General features: G+C 37.8%; 1 protein-coding gene across 3 annotated transcripts in view; it reads left to right on the top strand.

Moving 5' to 3' along the window:
• The window catches only part of LOC306804278 (sodium channel protein type 2 subunit alpha-like), a gene marked incomplete at its 3' end in the record, with an annotated part of 67,315 nt that extends 64,298 nt beyond the window's left edge, over positions 1-3,017 (top strand). For all 3 annotated transcript variants that reach the window (XM_079310639.1, XM_079310640.1, XM_079310641.1), the window contains 2 exons: positions 710-980; positions 1,825-3,017. In XM_079310639.1, the coding sequence (XP_079166765.1) occupies positions 710-980; positions 1,825-3,017 (1,464 nt within the window). The remainder of the gene's footprint in view (positions 1-709; positions 981-1,824) is intronic.
• Between the last annotated feature and the right edge of the window lie 14,058 nt (positions 3,018-17,075).

Genomic DNA, 17,075 nt, shown 5'->3' on the forward strand with positions numbered 1-17,075 from the left:
GAAGACAGAAAGGGGCACTGGTAACCTAATGGGAAGGACAGATACAGAAAATCTTACCGAATAAAAGAATGTCCTAGGGAGTAAAGCATAGACTAGGATAAATTTGTCTCTAAGATAAGACACTACTCTTGTTATTTACTGAACTCCTACACTGTTTAAAAAAAATAAAATACTTGTTGCACCTTATGCACCAAGTGGTTAAAAATAGACTTTCTAAGGAGAGACATATGGCAAAAAACACTGAGCTAAGTACTAAAGAAACGCTAGGATATTACAGTCATAGTGTGTTTGAGACATGTATCTTCAGCAGCACAATGATCTCACTAAGCACAATTAGTTTAAGGAAGAAAGAGGGTTAGCATTCTAAAACTGAGAATAAAGATAAGAAAATCAGTTTGGATTCAGCTAGTACTCTTGCTGGCTATTAATTTACACACCTATTTTACCCCAATAATATTAATTGCCATTGTTATTACTCTTACTATTGCACTTATTATTCCTGTCTCTTTGGTCAGCAGTGGTGAACTTCTTGATTCCCTCTAAGAGGATGAGATATAAACCAGCATGTTTTTGGCTTATATTAATGCCTGTACTGTGAACAAGTCTTGCTCTGCACTCCTAAACATTGAAGGGCGGTCTTGTCTCATTTGGCACTTTAAAAGACAAATATTTTCACTGTATAAACTGTATTCCATCTTTGTGTTTGCAGAACAAATTCCAAGGCATGATCTTTGATTTTGTAACCAAACAAGTATTTGACATCAGCATCATGATACTCATCTGCCTTAACATGGTCACAATGATGGTAGAAACAGATGATCAGAGTAAAGAAATGGAAACAATTTTATCCCGGATTAACCTGGTGTTCATTGTCCTTTTCACTGGAGAATTTGTCCTGAAATTGATTTCACTTCGTCATTACTACTTCACTGTAGGCTGGAATATTTTTGATTTTGTGGTTGTGATTCTCTCCATAGTAGGTAAGAGCAATTCCCTTTCAAGAAATAGTGGAAGAAATAGGAAACCTTGTTTCAGGTGTTGATACTCATAGTAGAATTTCCTTTTTCCTAGATGACTTACATGTGGATTCAGATCTTCATACTAACTAGCATATAATATATGCAATGTTGCATATGAGATTTTTATCTCTCCCATTAGATTCAGTGTAATTTTCCACATCAAAAGACATAATGGAACTGTTTGGCACATTAGATTAATGTGTACAAATATAAAGAAAATGGTTTAGTGGTATATGCAAACTAACCATAGATTTACTTCCAGTACTAAAACTGAAAATTGTGTAAAATGAGTGAGATTTTTTTTTTACTTCTGCTAGATAATGGATTTGTCAGTTAAAAGCTAGTGATTGTCCAAGGTGCAAATGAGTGACACATCTGAGAAAGATTGTGCTGATGAAATGTAGAGTTGGTAAAGAAATCTCTGACTTGCAGAAATTAAATCAACATCATCCTTCATAAAAGACAGTGGTTATAGGCTCACTTCAAGAATTACCTGTATCTAAGACATAATCATCCCTTTGCCAACCATTTTAAGAACTACTGAAAGCTTTGAGAGGAACTACCTACTTGCCACAAGCAGTCTTTATTTTGCTTATTTACCTTGACCGGGATAGCAGTTCAACATATGGAGAGATGCTTTAACATTATTAAAAGCTTTCAATAAAATGTAATAACTTGTACAATTTTTTTGCTATAACATAGAATACCTATCCTGATTATTTTGGACATAGCAATAATTAAATATTTCTATAGGTAATTAATTAATTCAAAACAGTATTTTAATTATTCCATTTTGTTTTTCTAGGTATGTTTTTGGCTGAGATGATTGAGAAGTACTTTGTATCTCCCACACTGTTCAGAGTCATCCGACTTGCCAGGATCGGTCGGATCCTGCGCCTCATTAAAGGCGCTAAGGGAATCCGCACTCTGCTTTTTGCTTTGATGATGTCTCTTCCTGCTTTGTTCAACATTGGGCTGCTGCTCTTCCTGGTCATGTTCATCTACGCAATATTTGGCATGTCCAACTTTGCCTATGTCAAGAGGGAAGTTGGGATTGATGACATGTTCAACTTTGAAACGTTTGGCAACAGCATGATCTGCCTGTTCCAGATCACCACGTCCGCTGGCTGGGACGGTTTGCTCGCCCCAATTCTGAACAGTGGGGAGCCAGACTGTGACCCCCATAAAGATCATCCAGGGAGCTCTGTGAAAGGTGACTGTGGCAACCCTTCTGTTGGAATTTTCTTCTTTGTCAGCTACATTATCATATCCTTTCTGGTAGTGGTGAACATGTACATTGCTGTGATTTTGGAGAACTTCAGTGTTGCTACCGAAGAAAGTGCTGAACCCTTGAGCGAGGATGACTTTGAGATGTTCTATGAAGTCTGGGAGAAGTTTGACCCCGATGCAACACAATTCATAGAATATAGTAAATTATCAGATTTTGCGGCTTCATTAGACCCACCTCTTCTCATAGCAAAACCAAACAAAGTCCAGCTTATTGCAATGGACCTGCCCATGGTGAGCGGTGACAGAATTCACTGCCTTGACATCTTGTTTGCTTTCACAAAGCGTGTGTTGGGGGAAAGTGGGGAGATGGACGCCCTCAGAATACAGATGGAAGATCGATTTATGGCAGCCAATCCTTCTAAAGTCTCCTATGAACCAATTACAACCACACTGAAACGAAAGCAGGAGGAGGTGTCTGCTGTCATCATTCAGCGTGCTTACAGACGTCACCTTTTAAGGGTAAAAGTTAAACAGGTGTCTAGTATATATAATAGAAATAAAAACAAAGAAGGAGATGGACACATTATTAAAGAGATAATTATTGATAAACTTAAAGGGAACTCCACTCCAGAAAAAACAGATGAGAGTTCTTCTACGACTTCCCCACCCTCTTATGACAGTGTAACAAAGCCAGACAAAGAAAAATATGAAAAAGATAAAGCAGAAAAGAACTACAAAGGTAAAGATGTCAGGGAAAATAAAAAATAATGATCTAAGAATTTTGTTAAGGGGACAACTTGTTTACAGTCTTTGAGAATGAATCATCAACTGGACTCCTGCAGGAGATTTATGCCAAACTGACAGTTTTTACAGATATATACGTGTGTGTGCGCGCGCGTGTGTGCATATATATACATTACATATATACTTAAGGTCAGTGCCTATAACAAAACAGTGAACCTCCATCATCAGACTGTGACTCTGTTAATCAGGGTAAAAAACTTGACAAGAGGTTACTGTTTTCACTACAGCTGACAACTGCTAAGAACAAGGGAAAAGGCGGCTCCATAGAGAAGATGGAGCATGAAATGAGTACAAAAGGATACTTTATTTCCACAACATGTAGAATAGTAATTCTCTTCACTGTTTGTAATGCAACTGCCACATTTGTCATATTTTTACAAAAACTGTATTAGTGTATTTATTATTTTTTAATTCACAAGTTGTTTACTATTATATGTGACTATTTTTGTAATAGGTTTTTTGTTGGGGAAAGAGGTATGAGGACCAGGAGTTCTACTCTCAGATTCTCTATAATGTACAGATAGGAGTGATTTGCATAGACATGCTGCACTTGTCAATCATGCATAAATAAAAATATGACCTTGCACAAAGCTGAAGATTTTAAGAACTTCCATGTTTCAGGGTTGCTCTTAAATTTGAAGTATTCTAACTACTTGTATGGTTGCATCCAGATTATGTGCATCCAGATTAATGTGCCTGGAGAGTCTTCTCTAATTTACAGGAATCTGCAATGACTTATTTTTCTGTGAATGATTAAACATGAACAAGGTGTTGTTTATGTTAAAATATTTACAGCTCAAAAAAATATTGTGCAGTTTCTGCACTGGAAAAATAGCTTCACCAAAATATATCTGGGAGTTCTTTTGTTTTGTCTTATTTTTAAAAGCTCTTTTTTTTTTTTTTTTCCTGGGCTATTCTTTTTTTACTGCCTTCTCTCATTATCTCCAACATCCAGTGAACCCATAAAATACCCTTTTCCATGTAAATATTAACAGTATACTGTTGTGCATATTTGAGCATAGAATTAAATGGCTTTGCAGCATTGAATTGCATCAGATATGTACCACAGTATGGTTAATTTGCAAGAGTTTAACAGGACGTGTTGTATTCTGTGTCATAGATAGTTAGGAGAGTATCACTGATGCATGTCAATGCTTTTGCTGCTGTACCTTGCTCCTTCCACTGTCCACAGTCTCCACTATAGGAAGCCATGTGTCAGTGATGAAGTGAATCAAGTTGTCCAACCAGACCTCATTCTTTCAAATCATTAAGCAATAGTTTGCAGCTATTTATGAGCTTTTTTAGTTTTGCATTTTAAATTTGAAGTGGCTGCTATATGGTGTAGAATCAGACTGTACAGGCCATATTGCAAACTGTTAAACCTGTTGACAATGTGGTTAGCATATATAAATAATGTAAAGAAATATCATTTGGCAACAGTTCTGTATATAAGAAAAGTGTCTACAAGTTTAGATCACTGTTTCTTATATTTCTTTCCTCATTCACTTGGCTTATTTTCTAACCACAGTAATTCCAAACTGGCATCATCACACTATGAGAAAAAAAGTGAGTATTTGTAAACTATCTTGTTTTAATAATATATTTGCATATATTCCAATGTGAAGTAAATTGTGTAAATCTGGAACCCAGCTTGTTTCCAAATAGTTACAGGACATAGCAAGGAAAGCATTAGGGGAATGTGCGAATTTCTAGCACTATTTGCATCAGAAGTTTTAAGATAGTTTCATAGTTGATTAAATCCTTGCTATCTTGCAGTGTCTGTTTACATAGTCTACTCTTACTCTTTTTTGAATCACAGTGCACTAGGCTTGTACAAATAAAATGTTTCCCAAGAAGAAAATGGCACATTTGTATAATTGAGGACATCAGGACATTTTGTGTTTCATACACAAGCTAACATTAAATGTAGAATCTTTCTTTTACAAATGCTTTTGACTTGTAATGTGTTGGTGAAATGCATGCAGGAAATTGTTATTATCATAAACAACGCAAACAATATTACATATGAGCCAAAAAATAAAGATTTCTTTTTTATAAAATTGTGTTTATTTTGTTTTGTCTCTGACCTTCTACTAGTTAAAGCAACATAAAAACTGACTTTGGTGCAAGTAAGAATTGCTTTCTTTTCCCTAGAGCTAAACACCTTATTATTCACATTTTAACTTCTATGTAAAATAATTATTAAAAAAAATCTGAGAACTATGATCAAACTTCATTTATTTCTACTTCTTTTTTTGCAGCATATTGTCTGGGAATAAAACAGGACACCTACGCAATTCTATTCCCAAAATGTCCACTCAACCCTCAAAAGCCCTTCTAAGCCATAAGGGAATTGCTCAGTACTCCTACCAAAGCTGTGTATGTTTTATGGGTCTTGAATATGCAAACAAATTTTCCAATTAAGTTGTTCATTTGGACTCATTTAACATTTAGCTAAGGGGCTCACTGTAAACAGATAAATGTTGCTTTTAGTTTCAAATGGGTTCTTTTTATTCTAGTAATTCTCAAAATTATTAAATACCATCTCATCTGATGGCACAAGAAAGGGATAACACTGGTGCTCAGCTATGACAAGTAGCGTTCATAACCAAAATATCTGGATGTTAAATGGTAACACAGTTTGACTTAATATGGATGCCATTAAGGTGTTCAAGGGCAGAAAGATTTAGGACATCGAAACACCACATTATTGTATTGTTGAATTTAAGATATATTATTATATTTCAAAATTAACAGTAACTAGAATATTTTGGAGTTTTCTCACTGGCATGTTTCCAGTGTTCCTTATTCTGTGGATATTATGCCATATTAACTATATTTTGGCTAAATATTAAATTGTTCATATAACCATGTTACAATTTAACATTGTAACACTAAAATCTATCAAAATCTCTAATACACTGAACATCAGCAATTGCTGCAGCTGTCTGTGAATTGGACTAGCATGCAGTAAGGAAGCCGTACTTCACTGGTTCACAGAAAATGCTGAGTTGAAAGGGACCCACAAGGATCATTGAATCTAACTCCTACACAAGAGCATTGTCCAAATCTTCTTGAACTCTGTCAGGTTTGTCAGTGCTGTGAGCACTTCCCTAGTGAGCTTTTCCAGTGCCCAACCACGCCTTGAGTGAAGAGCCTTTTTCTGATATCCAACTTAAACCTCCCCTGGCACAAGTTCAGGCCATTCCCTTGGATCCTGTCACGAGTCACCACAGAGAAGAGATCAGTGCTGCCCCTCCTCTTCCCCTCACAAGGAAATTCTAACTGCAATGAGGTCTCCCCCCAGTCTCCTCCAGGCTCAACCAAGTGCCCTCAGCCACTCATACAGCTTCTCCTGAAGGCCCTTCACCATCTTCATTGCCCCTCTTTCGACACTTTCCAGTAGCTTCAGCTCCTTCTTATATTGCAGTGACCAAAACTGCATGTAATATTCAAGGTGAGGCTCCCCCAGTGCAGAGCAAAGCAGAGCAGGCCAATCCCTCCTTTGCCTGGCTGGCCATGCTGTGCCTGATGCCCCCAGGACATGGCTGATCCTCCTGGCTGCCAGGGCACTGCTGATTTGCCAGTGACCAGGACCCCCAGGTCCCTCTCTGTGCCACCACTCGCCAGCACCTCATTCCCCAGTCTGTCTGTACATCCAGGGTTGCCCTATCTATGCCAGATGCAGAACCTGGCACTTTCCCTTGCTGAACTTTATATGGTTGGTGTTGCCCAGCCCTCTTGATTTGTTGAGGTCTCTCTGCAGGCCCTCCTTGCCTTTGAGGGAGTCAACAGCTCCTCCCAGTTTTGCATCATCTGTGACCTTGCTTTATATTCCTTCCAATCCTGCATCCAAGTCCTTCATGAAGGTATTGAAGAGAACAGGGACTAAGATGGAGTCCTGTGGAACCCCAGTAGTGACACATCACCTACCTCATGTCATCCCATTCATTACAATGCTTTGCACCCAATGTGTGAGCCAGTTGCTCACTTATCACATGGTGTGCTTATCCAGCTGTGTGCTTATATCAATGGCTTTCCCTACACCAGAAAAATGCTTTACTAAGAACATGCAGAATTGTTTAGCCTGCTCATACCCTGAGATACTGGAGATGGTCTCTGGCACTCTTACAATACACGGTTAAATCTCAAGACATGGTCTTCCCTAGCTGTCAGGGCATGCTTACAAGCACCTGGCCTGCAGGCCAAAATGAGAGAATCCTCTAACTAGTGTTAATGTCAATATGTACATCCTTGAAGTTAAAGTAACATACATTATTTATTCCACTGCTCCTCTGACTAACTCATCTAACCTTATAAATGATTCAATTTACTTCCAGAGACTTTTGGAGCTCTTCTGCTCCTTTGGTTCTTGACTTCAATCTAACAATTTCATTTTACTCTTATCTTTTCATATTGCCTCTTCAAACCAGCACCAAAAATCTGCAGAACTTTTGCTCTGTGAACAGGATGGCAAGTGTTCTGATGAGGAATGAAAGTTCATTATTCTTTTTTAGGAACTCGAAGTCTCTTACAGTACTTTGTAAAAGTGAGGTTATTGCATCCATCTTCACTACCAAGCACTGTATGTGCAAAACCACTGCCAACACTTCTGGTATGGACTAGCAGAAATGGCTGAGGGTCTTGGTTCAACCTGGTCTGTAAATAGGCTCAGTTTGAGGGCATGTACGTCCTCCTAATTGCTCTTTGCTGCTTCTGTGAACAACTTCTTCCCTTTCACCTACTCCTTTTCACACAGAAATCAGTTGAATTTGTATAATTTAAACCTGACATCATTCCTGTGCTTCCAATGCATTTGAATGCATTTGAATGACCCTTGAAAGAACTCTCCCCATGCTAGGCAAGACAGTAACGATGGCTATTCCAGTTGAGCATAGTTTTATATTACTACCATATTGTGCTTGTAGTCCTCCTTTGTTTACAGTCAGCAAAGGAAGATTCCTTATTTTGTTAGCTCCTAAAATCCTCACTGTATGACTTTACTGATCCATGTCCAGGTGAATTTTCAACATGTCCTACCACAGACAAAATGCCTTCCACTCTGTATTAATTTTCTTATCTGTCATGTATTGCCAAAAAGAGAGCATTAGTAATGCTGACAGTAGAGCTAAGTCATTCTCCTAGTATAAGTTCATTACTTGGTACTTTTCCTTAATGAGTTTTCAGATGAAAAAATTTCCACATGGATGCCCAGAAAGGAGACATATTCCTGTTCAGTACATTACAAATTAATTCATAGAGCAGCACAGCTTAATGCTGTTCCCAAGCAAGTGCTCCCAGAAGTCCCAGTGCCTCACATGAACTAATGCAGCAGTACTACCATGTGCACAGTCATAAAAGAGTAACGAGTTTGCAGAATTAACTGGAGCTAATTCAGCACTGAAGTAATTCTAACAAAGGAGCAAAGACCAGTATGTGGTGGAAAAACCCCCACCTGTTTCCTCCAAGAACCAGACTGGCCACAAAAAAGACAAGCAGGACTGCCATTACGGGAAGTTAGGATCTTGAGCAGGTAAATTCATTAATGCATTAAAGGAAATTATGAGTGCTCAGCACTTCTTAGTCCATTAAAAATTGCATACTGTAGTTTATTGAAAAAAACAATTAAATCCTTTAGAAGGCGAAATCACGATGGGAATTAAAAAATCAGGAAAGTCCTTACCCAGAGGGTTCATCATTAGTATATGACTGACATGATACATTATTATTATTATTGCTACATTAAATGTTACAATTGTGTGAAGATTTTTACATTTCAGAGCTTAACTCTCTTGTTCTGATTTTTACGTTCATCTCTTTAGCTCTTCATTTAGACAGATAAAATGGAAAAAACATGAAGAAATCTGAGCAGGAAAGATTACTAGACTAAACAAAATCTTACACTTAAAATAAGTTTGCATTATTTTCTATTTTTTACCATTTTGAAGAATGTTTGGCAATCTAGAAAAGGATAAGCCTTAGAAAAGACAAATAACACTGTGGGAGCGAAGCTCAAAACCACAGAAATACTTAATTATAAGTAGACAAAGCAAATAGCAAACAGAGTTCATTAGTCATGTGTTCAAATTACTGAGCTTGTTACAATGGTTGTTTTTGAAATGAACATGATTAATTCACATACAATTTAATAATAAGACAAGATAAGGTAAACGAGGATGGTGAAGTGCTGTGATCTGTTTCCACTAAACACTACAGAGCAGGGATGTGCTTCATCTTTGTAATGTAACACCTACTCTGCACCACTTTACAAATTAAATACCTCACCCTCATAGAAGAAAACATACTGCAACATGAGGCTTGGCTAAGCTAAGAGAATAAATTGTACTGCAGTAGCCTAAGTAAACTGAAGCCAATTACCATCTCTCAGGAGAGAAGACAAATCACATGCATCTCTGCAGCAAGTGCTATGTTTGATGCATATATGAAAAGACATATCATGAACAATTTATAGCAGTAAAGCAGGCATTCGTTCCCAAGCATTCCACACTTCAAGTACATTTCCTGTATAATAAAAGCCACTTAATGTTTTTTTCTCATAACCTACATTAAGTGATAACAGGGAAAACACCATCACCCCTAAAAGTATTCATTGTTTTTATAGGAAACACACCTAAAAAATATAAAAAGCATTTACCAGACCTTACATATCACTATTGTTTTTTTCTATAACTATAACAGGAATTTCAGTATCACAGGGATATTTACTCTTTATTCTAAAACTCTAGTGGTCTGTACATGGATCAGAAAGACTCTGCCTCACCATTTTCCTGATATAGAAGTGTTTTGCTTTGCTTTCAGAAGGCACAGCCCCAGGTACATGCTTACAGCAAAATACAAGCAAGTACAGCCTTAATGAGTGAAATTGGTCATCCTAAATCGAAGTGGGTCATGCCATTTTCCCCCTCAGCCTAATGCAGTGATATCACATCAGCAAACCAAAAGAAGCAGTGTAACAATATATCATATAATGGCAGCTATATTCAAAGATAACATGCACAGGTTTTTTAATTATGTCACACAAACATGCAAGTTGTATTATGAATTTCTTTCCCAGAGATTTGGATCTGATTGACTGAATTGAGCAGCCACAAAAATTTACTCTTTTTCAATTTTTCCTCTTGTTGTTGTTACAGAGGGATGACAGTCTAATTTTATGACTGCAAGAAGCTCAGTCCTGGTATACACTTCAGAGATCCCAGCTCTGATCTAAGGAAGGAAATTGATTGACCCAGAAAAAAATAACAGATTTTTTCTCTGTGGAATATCAAAGGCCTTACTTTACCTCTTCCCACAAGTATGCAGAGAAAGATCTGAGAAGCATGAGAAAACATGTAATGTGAAAGTTGTATAAATTCTCTCAACTTAGAAATATTAAAGGAAATACATAAACACAAAAATATACAGAAGGTCAAAGGGATAGCAGTTTTAATTTATATAGTCAGATCCTAATATGTAGGACACGTATCACAGGTATCATTTATTCTTTGGACAGGATTTTGCTACTGCAAGTCCAGGGAACAGCACATTCTTTTCAAACTCTGAAAGTGATGAGACAAAAGTGGCAGAGCATATGCTACTTCTATGAATGTGTGCTGTGTAGAAAGGATGTTACTAACATCTCCCATCTGCACCAGGCACATTCTTAATTCATGTGTTGCAGAGTTTGTTCAGAAATTAGGACAAGCAATGGTTTTTATTTTACTGTTACCTTCACTTCATAATGCAGCATATTAACATAGAATCTAATTTAGATGTGTATTTTCGATTATAGGTTTTAGCCTTAAAAATCTATAACTGCTCCATTTAGTTTTTTTTTTCTTTTTTTACCAAAGAATGAGAATAAATTACCTGGTGCATCCAGGTTGTGCAATAGGCAGCAGTAGTACTTAAATTACCTGCATCCTCTACCATGCCTTCTGGGCTCCTCACACAGCAGAATTTCAAGAGCTCCACATGGGGACATGAAACAACATCCTGCTTGCTGCCCATATACATTGAAAGATACTCTGAGTGTAAATAGCTGTGAGGGGTACTTGGCCTCTGTTGGGCAGTCCTACAGGAGAACTCTCAGTTCCTAGATCCAGCCTGATAGCTGATTTTTATACTGTGATCTGACTCTGACATCTTGTATGTCTCCATGATTATCATGAAAAACATGTCATAAAACTTAGTAGGTAACTAAAATACAAAGCCCTCCATTGTTTAATTAAGCCCAGAGTACTTGTCCATAGCATTTTTTTAGTTAGGTGATTTATGCTGTTAATGAAACAGGCAGAGCTATTTGATGGCTGGGTAGTAAATTCTCAAAGTGATTTTGTGTGCCTGTATTTCTTGTTGTAACGATTCAGACTGTTCATATATACAAGAATATAAAAGTTCTTTGTTTTGCTTCAGATTAAAATATGTAACTGACAATTCTGTTTACTGGCTTGGCTGTTACCAATCCACATTCTGCAGAATTTGTCTAGCTGAAGCTAGAGACTGTAAATATTTTACAATAAAATGATACTCCTATATTTTCTAGGTCACTGCCTTTTTCTGTTCCTGAATCATTAGAAACAAACAGCAGAGTGAAGGAAATTCTTCATGTGAAGATGGAGTACAAAGGAGACCAATTGTTCTCTGCAGCTTGCCATAGCTCCCACACTGCTCCATAGCACTGAAAACTTACACAGAGCTGCTTCCCTTGGGAAATCAAGATCAGATAGAAACACTCATTTAACATGGGGACTTAGACACTTCAAGGAAGTACTAGCTGGATTCCTTTCTTCCATTTAGCCAAACCACTCTAATTAATTCCCCATTAAAAAGGTAGGATTGCTTTCCATCTTTACTCTCCCAGAGTTGTATACTCTCCTTCTTTATGTAAGCCTACATTAATATGAAACAGGGACATCTTCCTGTTGCCTATGTACAACATTCCTGGCTGAATTTTAGGCTGAAAACTCCAACACTGAATAATATTAATAATATCACAGATAACAAATTGTTTTCCACAACCCATCTTCACCAGGTGTAGACACAGTGACAGCTGCATGGTCCTTAATATAAAATTTCACTCACATAAACCACAAAAATTCCCAGCTTTCATTTGCCTTGTTCTGTACCCTTCAAGTCTGACAGTCCTTTACCTTTTTTCTGGTTATGGTAACTCTCTAACATATCTCTCAAGTTTCCCACTCCTTCCTCAAGCACTTCACTTCCTCCTGTAGCAGAGGTGTTTACTTTCACTGCTGCAAAGGAGGAGTGGAATTGAAAGGATAAGTATCCTGTAGCAACCCCAACTCCAGCTGTGGTCTTGGCAGATTGCAGGAGTTTAAATGAGGCCACTCCAGGTCAGGCCACACAAAGCACGTGGAAGGAAAATACTGGCAATTCACTAGGTGACACTTTTATGACCCACTTGACTCTGAAGCCAAAGAAGATGCAATTGCTTTTTTTTTTTTTTTTGCTATGACTGACAAGGTCAAATCATATTTCATCACTGAAAATGCAATAAGACCTCTTTCACAAGCAAAAGTGTGTGTGTCCTAAGAAAAGCCCAACTTCATATTTCTTCTCACCTAAATTGCTGGGATATACTGAGGGAAGACTGAGATGAAGGACTTTTCCAATTCATTCTCAATAACATTTCCCACCATGTGTGTCTAATTTCTGCTGCTAGAAGTGGTTATAGCCCCAGAGTTCCCCCTTCTTATTCAGACCAGTACCTTAAACTACTACTGTATGAATATGTTTTCACCTCAGCATATAGGTATACCTTTTCTTCTGAAGTGCCTGACTCAGGGAAAACCTTTGGTCAATACAATGCAAAAGCTCAAGTAGTCCAACTGCAATTATTCTCTTCCCTTTCCAATTCACGTAGAGATTTTAAATGGCAAATGCAAGCAGCCTCTATCACACTGTCTGCAGTGATTGATTCTTTCTCATTCCTGCATTTCAGGGAGCACGCACTCACATAATAGTGTAGACAGGGTAGGCATGTAATCATGTGTAACCCATACAAAAGAACCCACAGCTACGAGGAGAACATTTTCATGCCCTTCCCCCATTCAGGAATTACTATCATCTTACAAGAGCCCTCCCTAAGGGCTGTATGTAGTCATGGTGACAAGACATCACCACCTGTCTGCCCCTGCAATGGAGGCAATGAGCCAGAATGCAAAGCTTTGTTATGCTGCTGCTGAATGCATATAGCACATTTCTGAATAGCCTGATTCAAACAGAAACCAGAAACCAAAAACATAAAATCTGAAGAAAGTTACAGATTTATTAACAATGGCTTATGAAAATGAATCAATAAAACAAAGTAGCTTGAAAATCTGCATGTGTTAACATGCTTTACACTCTTCAAAATGCAATTTTACTCATAAAATCATAAAATAGAATGCTTTATGACCAAAAGCTGAAAATGCCGACATTACAGAAACAGAATTCAACATATGCTGCAACTACTAACACACATTGCTTTTATTCCAGTGAAAATGCACAGACTATTACATACTGCTTCCCTGCTCTTAACAATGTCCAGCTTGCAGCAATTTGCCAGTTTTGGTACTGATTTCAAACATCAGCTGACCAAAAATCACAGAGAAACTGGCTAAAGTACCAGCACAACACCACTCAGTGAAGGGAAGCAGTAAACGTTATAAATAATGAAACAAGCAGGTGAAATGCATCCCATTAAAGACAGGGATGGCCTAAATGGAATGGGAGCAGAGTATTTCCTCCTTATTCCAGATATCTAGGCTATACCTCAGGTTACACATGCATTAGGCAGCCCTTCACGGCTCTCAGATAGGGCTGCATGCCCCTACCCCAGGCTGAGCTTGCACTAGGCAAGACACAGTGGGAGTATCTCCTTTCTCTTATCTTCCCAGCACACCAGGTTTCCCCAGGAGAGGAATGCAGACTGGTAAGGATTTTCAGTGTCCGCAAGTTCCCTGAAATGGGTGAATTTGAGGGCAAAGACTAAAAAGCAAACTGCAGAATTCTCTGTTCTGCAGTTTAGATTTACCATCAGAGATGGTACATAAGTTTTCCGAGGCTGCACTGTTGAATTGGGCAGGACCTCTATTTTCCTATATGGGCAAGAGCTACTAGACACCTGGATCTCTTATGGATCTATCACAAGGGCTGACTCTTCTCTGGACATGCTTCAGCACTTCAATGTCTTTCTGAGAGAGAGAGGGCCAAAACTGAACACAGGATTCAAGGTGTGGCCAGGGCCCTGTACAGAGTGTCAGCCAGTGCCCTGGTCCTGCTGGCCACAATACTGCTGATACAGGCCAGGATGCCATTAGCCTTCTTGGCCACCTGGGCACAGCTGGCTCACGTTCAGCTGCTGTCAATACACCCCAGGTCCTTTTCTTCCTGAAAAGATTTCCAGTCACTCTGTCCCAAGTCTATGGCACAGCCTGGGGTTGTTCTGCCCCAAGTGAAGGACCTGGCTCTTTGCCTTGCTAGAAGTCATGCAATTGATCTTGGCCCACCAATCCAGCCTGCCCAGATCCCTCTGCAGATCCTGCTCTCAAGTAGAACAACACACCCATTCCACTTGGTGTAACCTGCAAGCTGACTGAAGATGCACTCAATCCCTTTGCCCAGATCATCAAAAAAGACATTAAACACTATTGACCCCAGACCTGAGGCATGGGGAACACCACAGCTGTTCCCCACCAATCTCTGGACCCAGTCATCCAGCCAGTTTTTTTACCCAGAGAAGAGTACACACATCCAGATCAGGAGCAACCAGTTTCTCCCGTAGAATGCTGTGGAAAATAGTGCAAAATGCTTCAGTAAACCCTAGGTAGATGACATCCTCAGCTTCTCTCTCCTCCACTGAGACACCTTGTCACAGGTGTCATAGATTACATCATATGTTCTTCCATCAATCACTACATCATTTGTAAATAGCAAAAATTTTATCTTTCATGTTAGAGCAGAAAAGGCATAGTTTTGATAAAGTCAGGAGAAATTAGGGGTGCTTCAGTGGTCTCAGGTACTAATTGATTAAATTTTGACTAATCCTTAAAACTGCAAAGGCGATATGCTTATGCACTCTGCCCATAGTCACTCTCCTTCCAATATACCCATTTAGCAGGCAGACAGAGGCTTTCTGGCATTAATAAACATAAAACCTTCATGTCCACACCCAATATTCAACAAATGCTAAAGGTCACATGTGCTAAAGTCAAACTGCCATCTTGTGGGTATGTATCATAATACACTTTTATTATTATCACCATACCATTTATAACAGACAAATTAGCATCTTGTGTTCACATATAAACTACCCAAAGGTTTCTGAATAAAAACATGGGAGACACAAATACAACCTACCACCTGGTAAAGAAGACATGCACAACGAATATTGTAGTTCCTGAAGAAGTAATCACAGAGGAATACTACCCAAGACATAGTAGTAATTCTAGTTGAACAGACACTCTAGGCTGGAAATTTAGTCACTTTGAAACAAATAACAATATAGGTATAAATTACAAGTTAACTGCATAATAAATTAGTGCAATTAAAAAAAAAAAACAAAAACAAACCAAACTCTTTTTCAAACACCAGAAGAAAGATCAGTCATGTGGTGCTGAGTAACAACTTCATTACTGCTTTGGCTGCCAGTTAAATTGTACGTGGCATAGAACAAGTGGCAATCTACAAGCAAATTCCAAATGGCATCTGCAATGGTACAAACATCAAAAGTGTTTCCCCTATAAAAAATTTCCTTATTGATATATAAAACTTGCAAAAAAATTATGAGCATCAAAGAAAAAAAAAAACCTTAAATGTGCTTAAATATGGCTCTAAAATGCAAATAGCTTTTTTCTATTCTTTGTGGAATACTGTTACATTAATATACTACAATATTATTAAATTCTATTAGTTTAACTGGTGACTAACTTCAACATGAAATGTTTGGTCCCTGGCAGAAACTCTCAAACTTCTATCACACTTCATGTCCTTTATTTGTTCCTACTCTAATAAAAATCTCTCTCTAGTCATGAATTGTGGAAACTGGTGAAAAATAGAATTCTATCAACCTAGCCTAGTTGTTTTGGCAAATTTCATCTCAAATAATGTAATAAATTTTCTAAGTGAGCAATCTTCTAAATAATAAAGTTATTTACAACTTTCTCTACTTCTATCACCCCAATGAGTTTAAAATTCTACTGTTTTGAGTACATGCACACAAAGATCAGGAATTGAGGAATAAAAAATAAACACAAATGGTACAAGATGATCTATTTACATACATTAATGTCTGTAAAGCAGAAGCAGACAGGAAGATATGAAGTAGAACAGAAGGAAGCAAGGAAACGGAGAGAGCCTTTCACGTGGGAATTATACTCAACCTACCAAGCATTGCAATAAGGTTCCAGGGTAACTATTCATACCCTATATCTGAGTAATAAAAAGATGACAAATATGGAATATAAATATTACAGAAGGAAGGTAAGTCTTGGAGACAAATACTGAGGCTCTTGAATTTGTATTAATATGGATAGTAGCATGAGCACTCTGGTCATTTACAGAATATGAGATAAATAATACAGAAGAGTTAAGACTAATAAAACATTAACAATTTTTCTCAATTCTCATATAGCTTTTTCTTATTTATTCTGAGCAAGAATATTAGGGGTAGAAGAGGTAAATGAAGCTCCAGTCTTCTACTTACCTTGCTATTTACCAAGATGACATAAAAAGCTCTGAAATCCAATAAAATTTTCTTAAAATCTTTTATATTACTGCCATAAATGATAAGAGATTCCCAGAAAGAAAACAAAACCCAACTGCATATAGGACTTCATAGGAAACCAGGCTGCACTTTAACTCACTGGAGGCAATTCACTGATGATGCTGGCTGTGACCAAGAAGAACAGATAAGAACAAAATTTTTCAAAAATCATACCTTTGCGTTTACTCTAGTTTACTATATGTGATCCTGAAATTTTTTACTCTCAATAAGTGACAGTCTAAATCTAAAAATCA

This window comes from Erithacus rubecula (genome assembly GCF_903797595.1).
Source record: "Erithacus rubecula genome assembly, chromosome: 8".
Taxonomy (NCBI): domain Eukaryota; kingdom Metazoa; phylum Chordata; class Aves; order Passeriformes; family Muscicapidae; genus Erithacus; species Erithacus rubecula.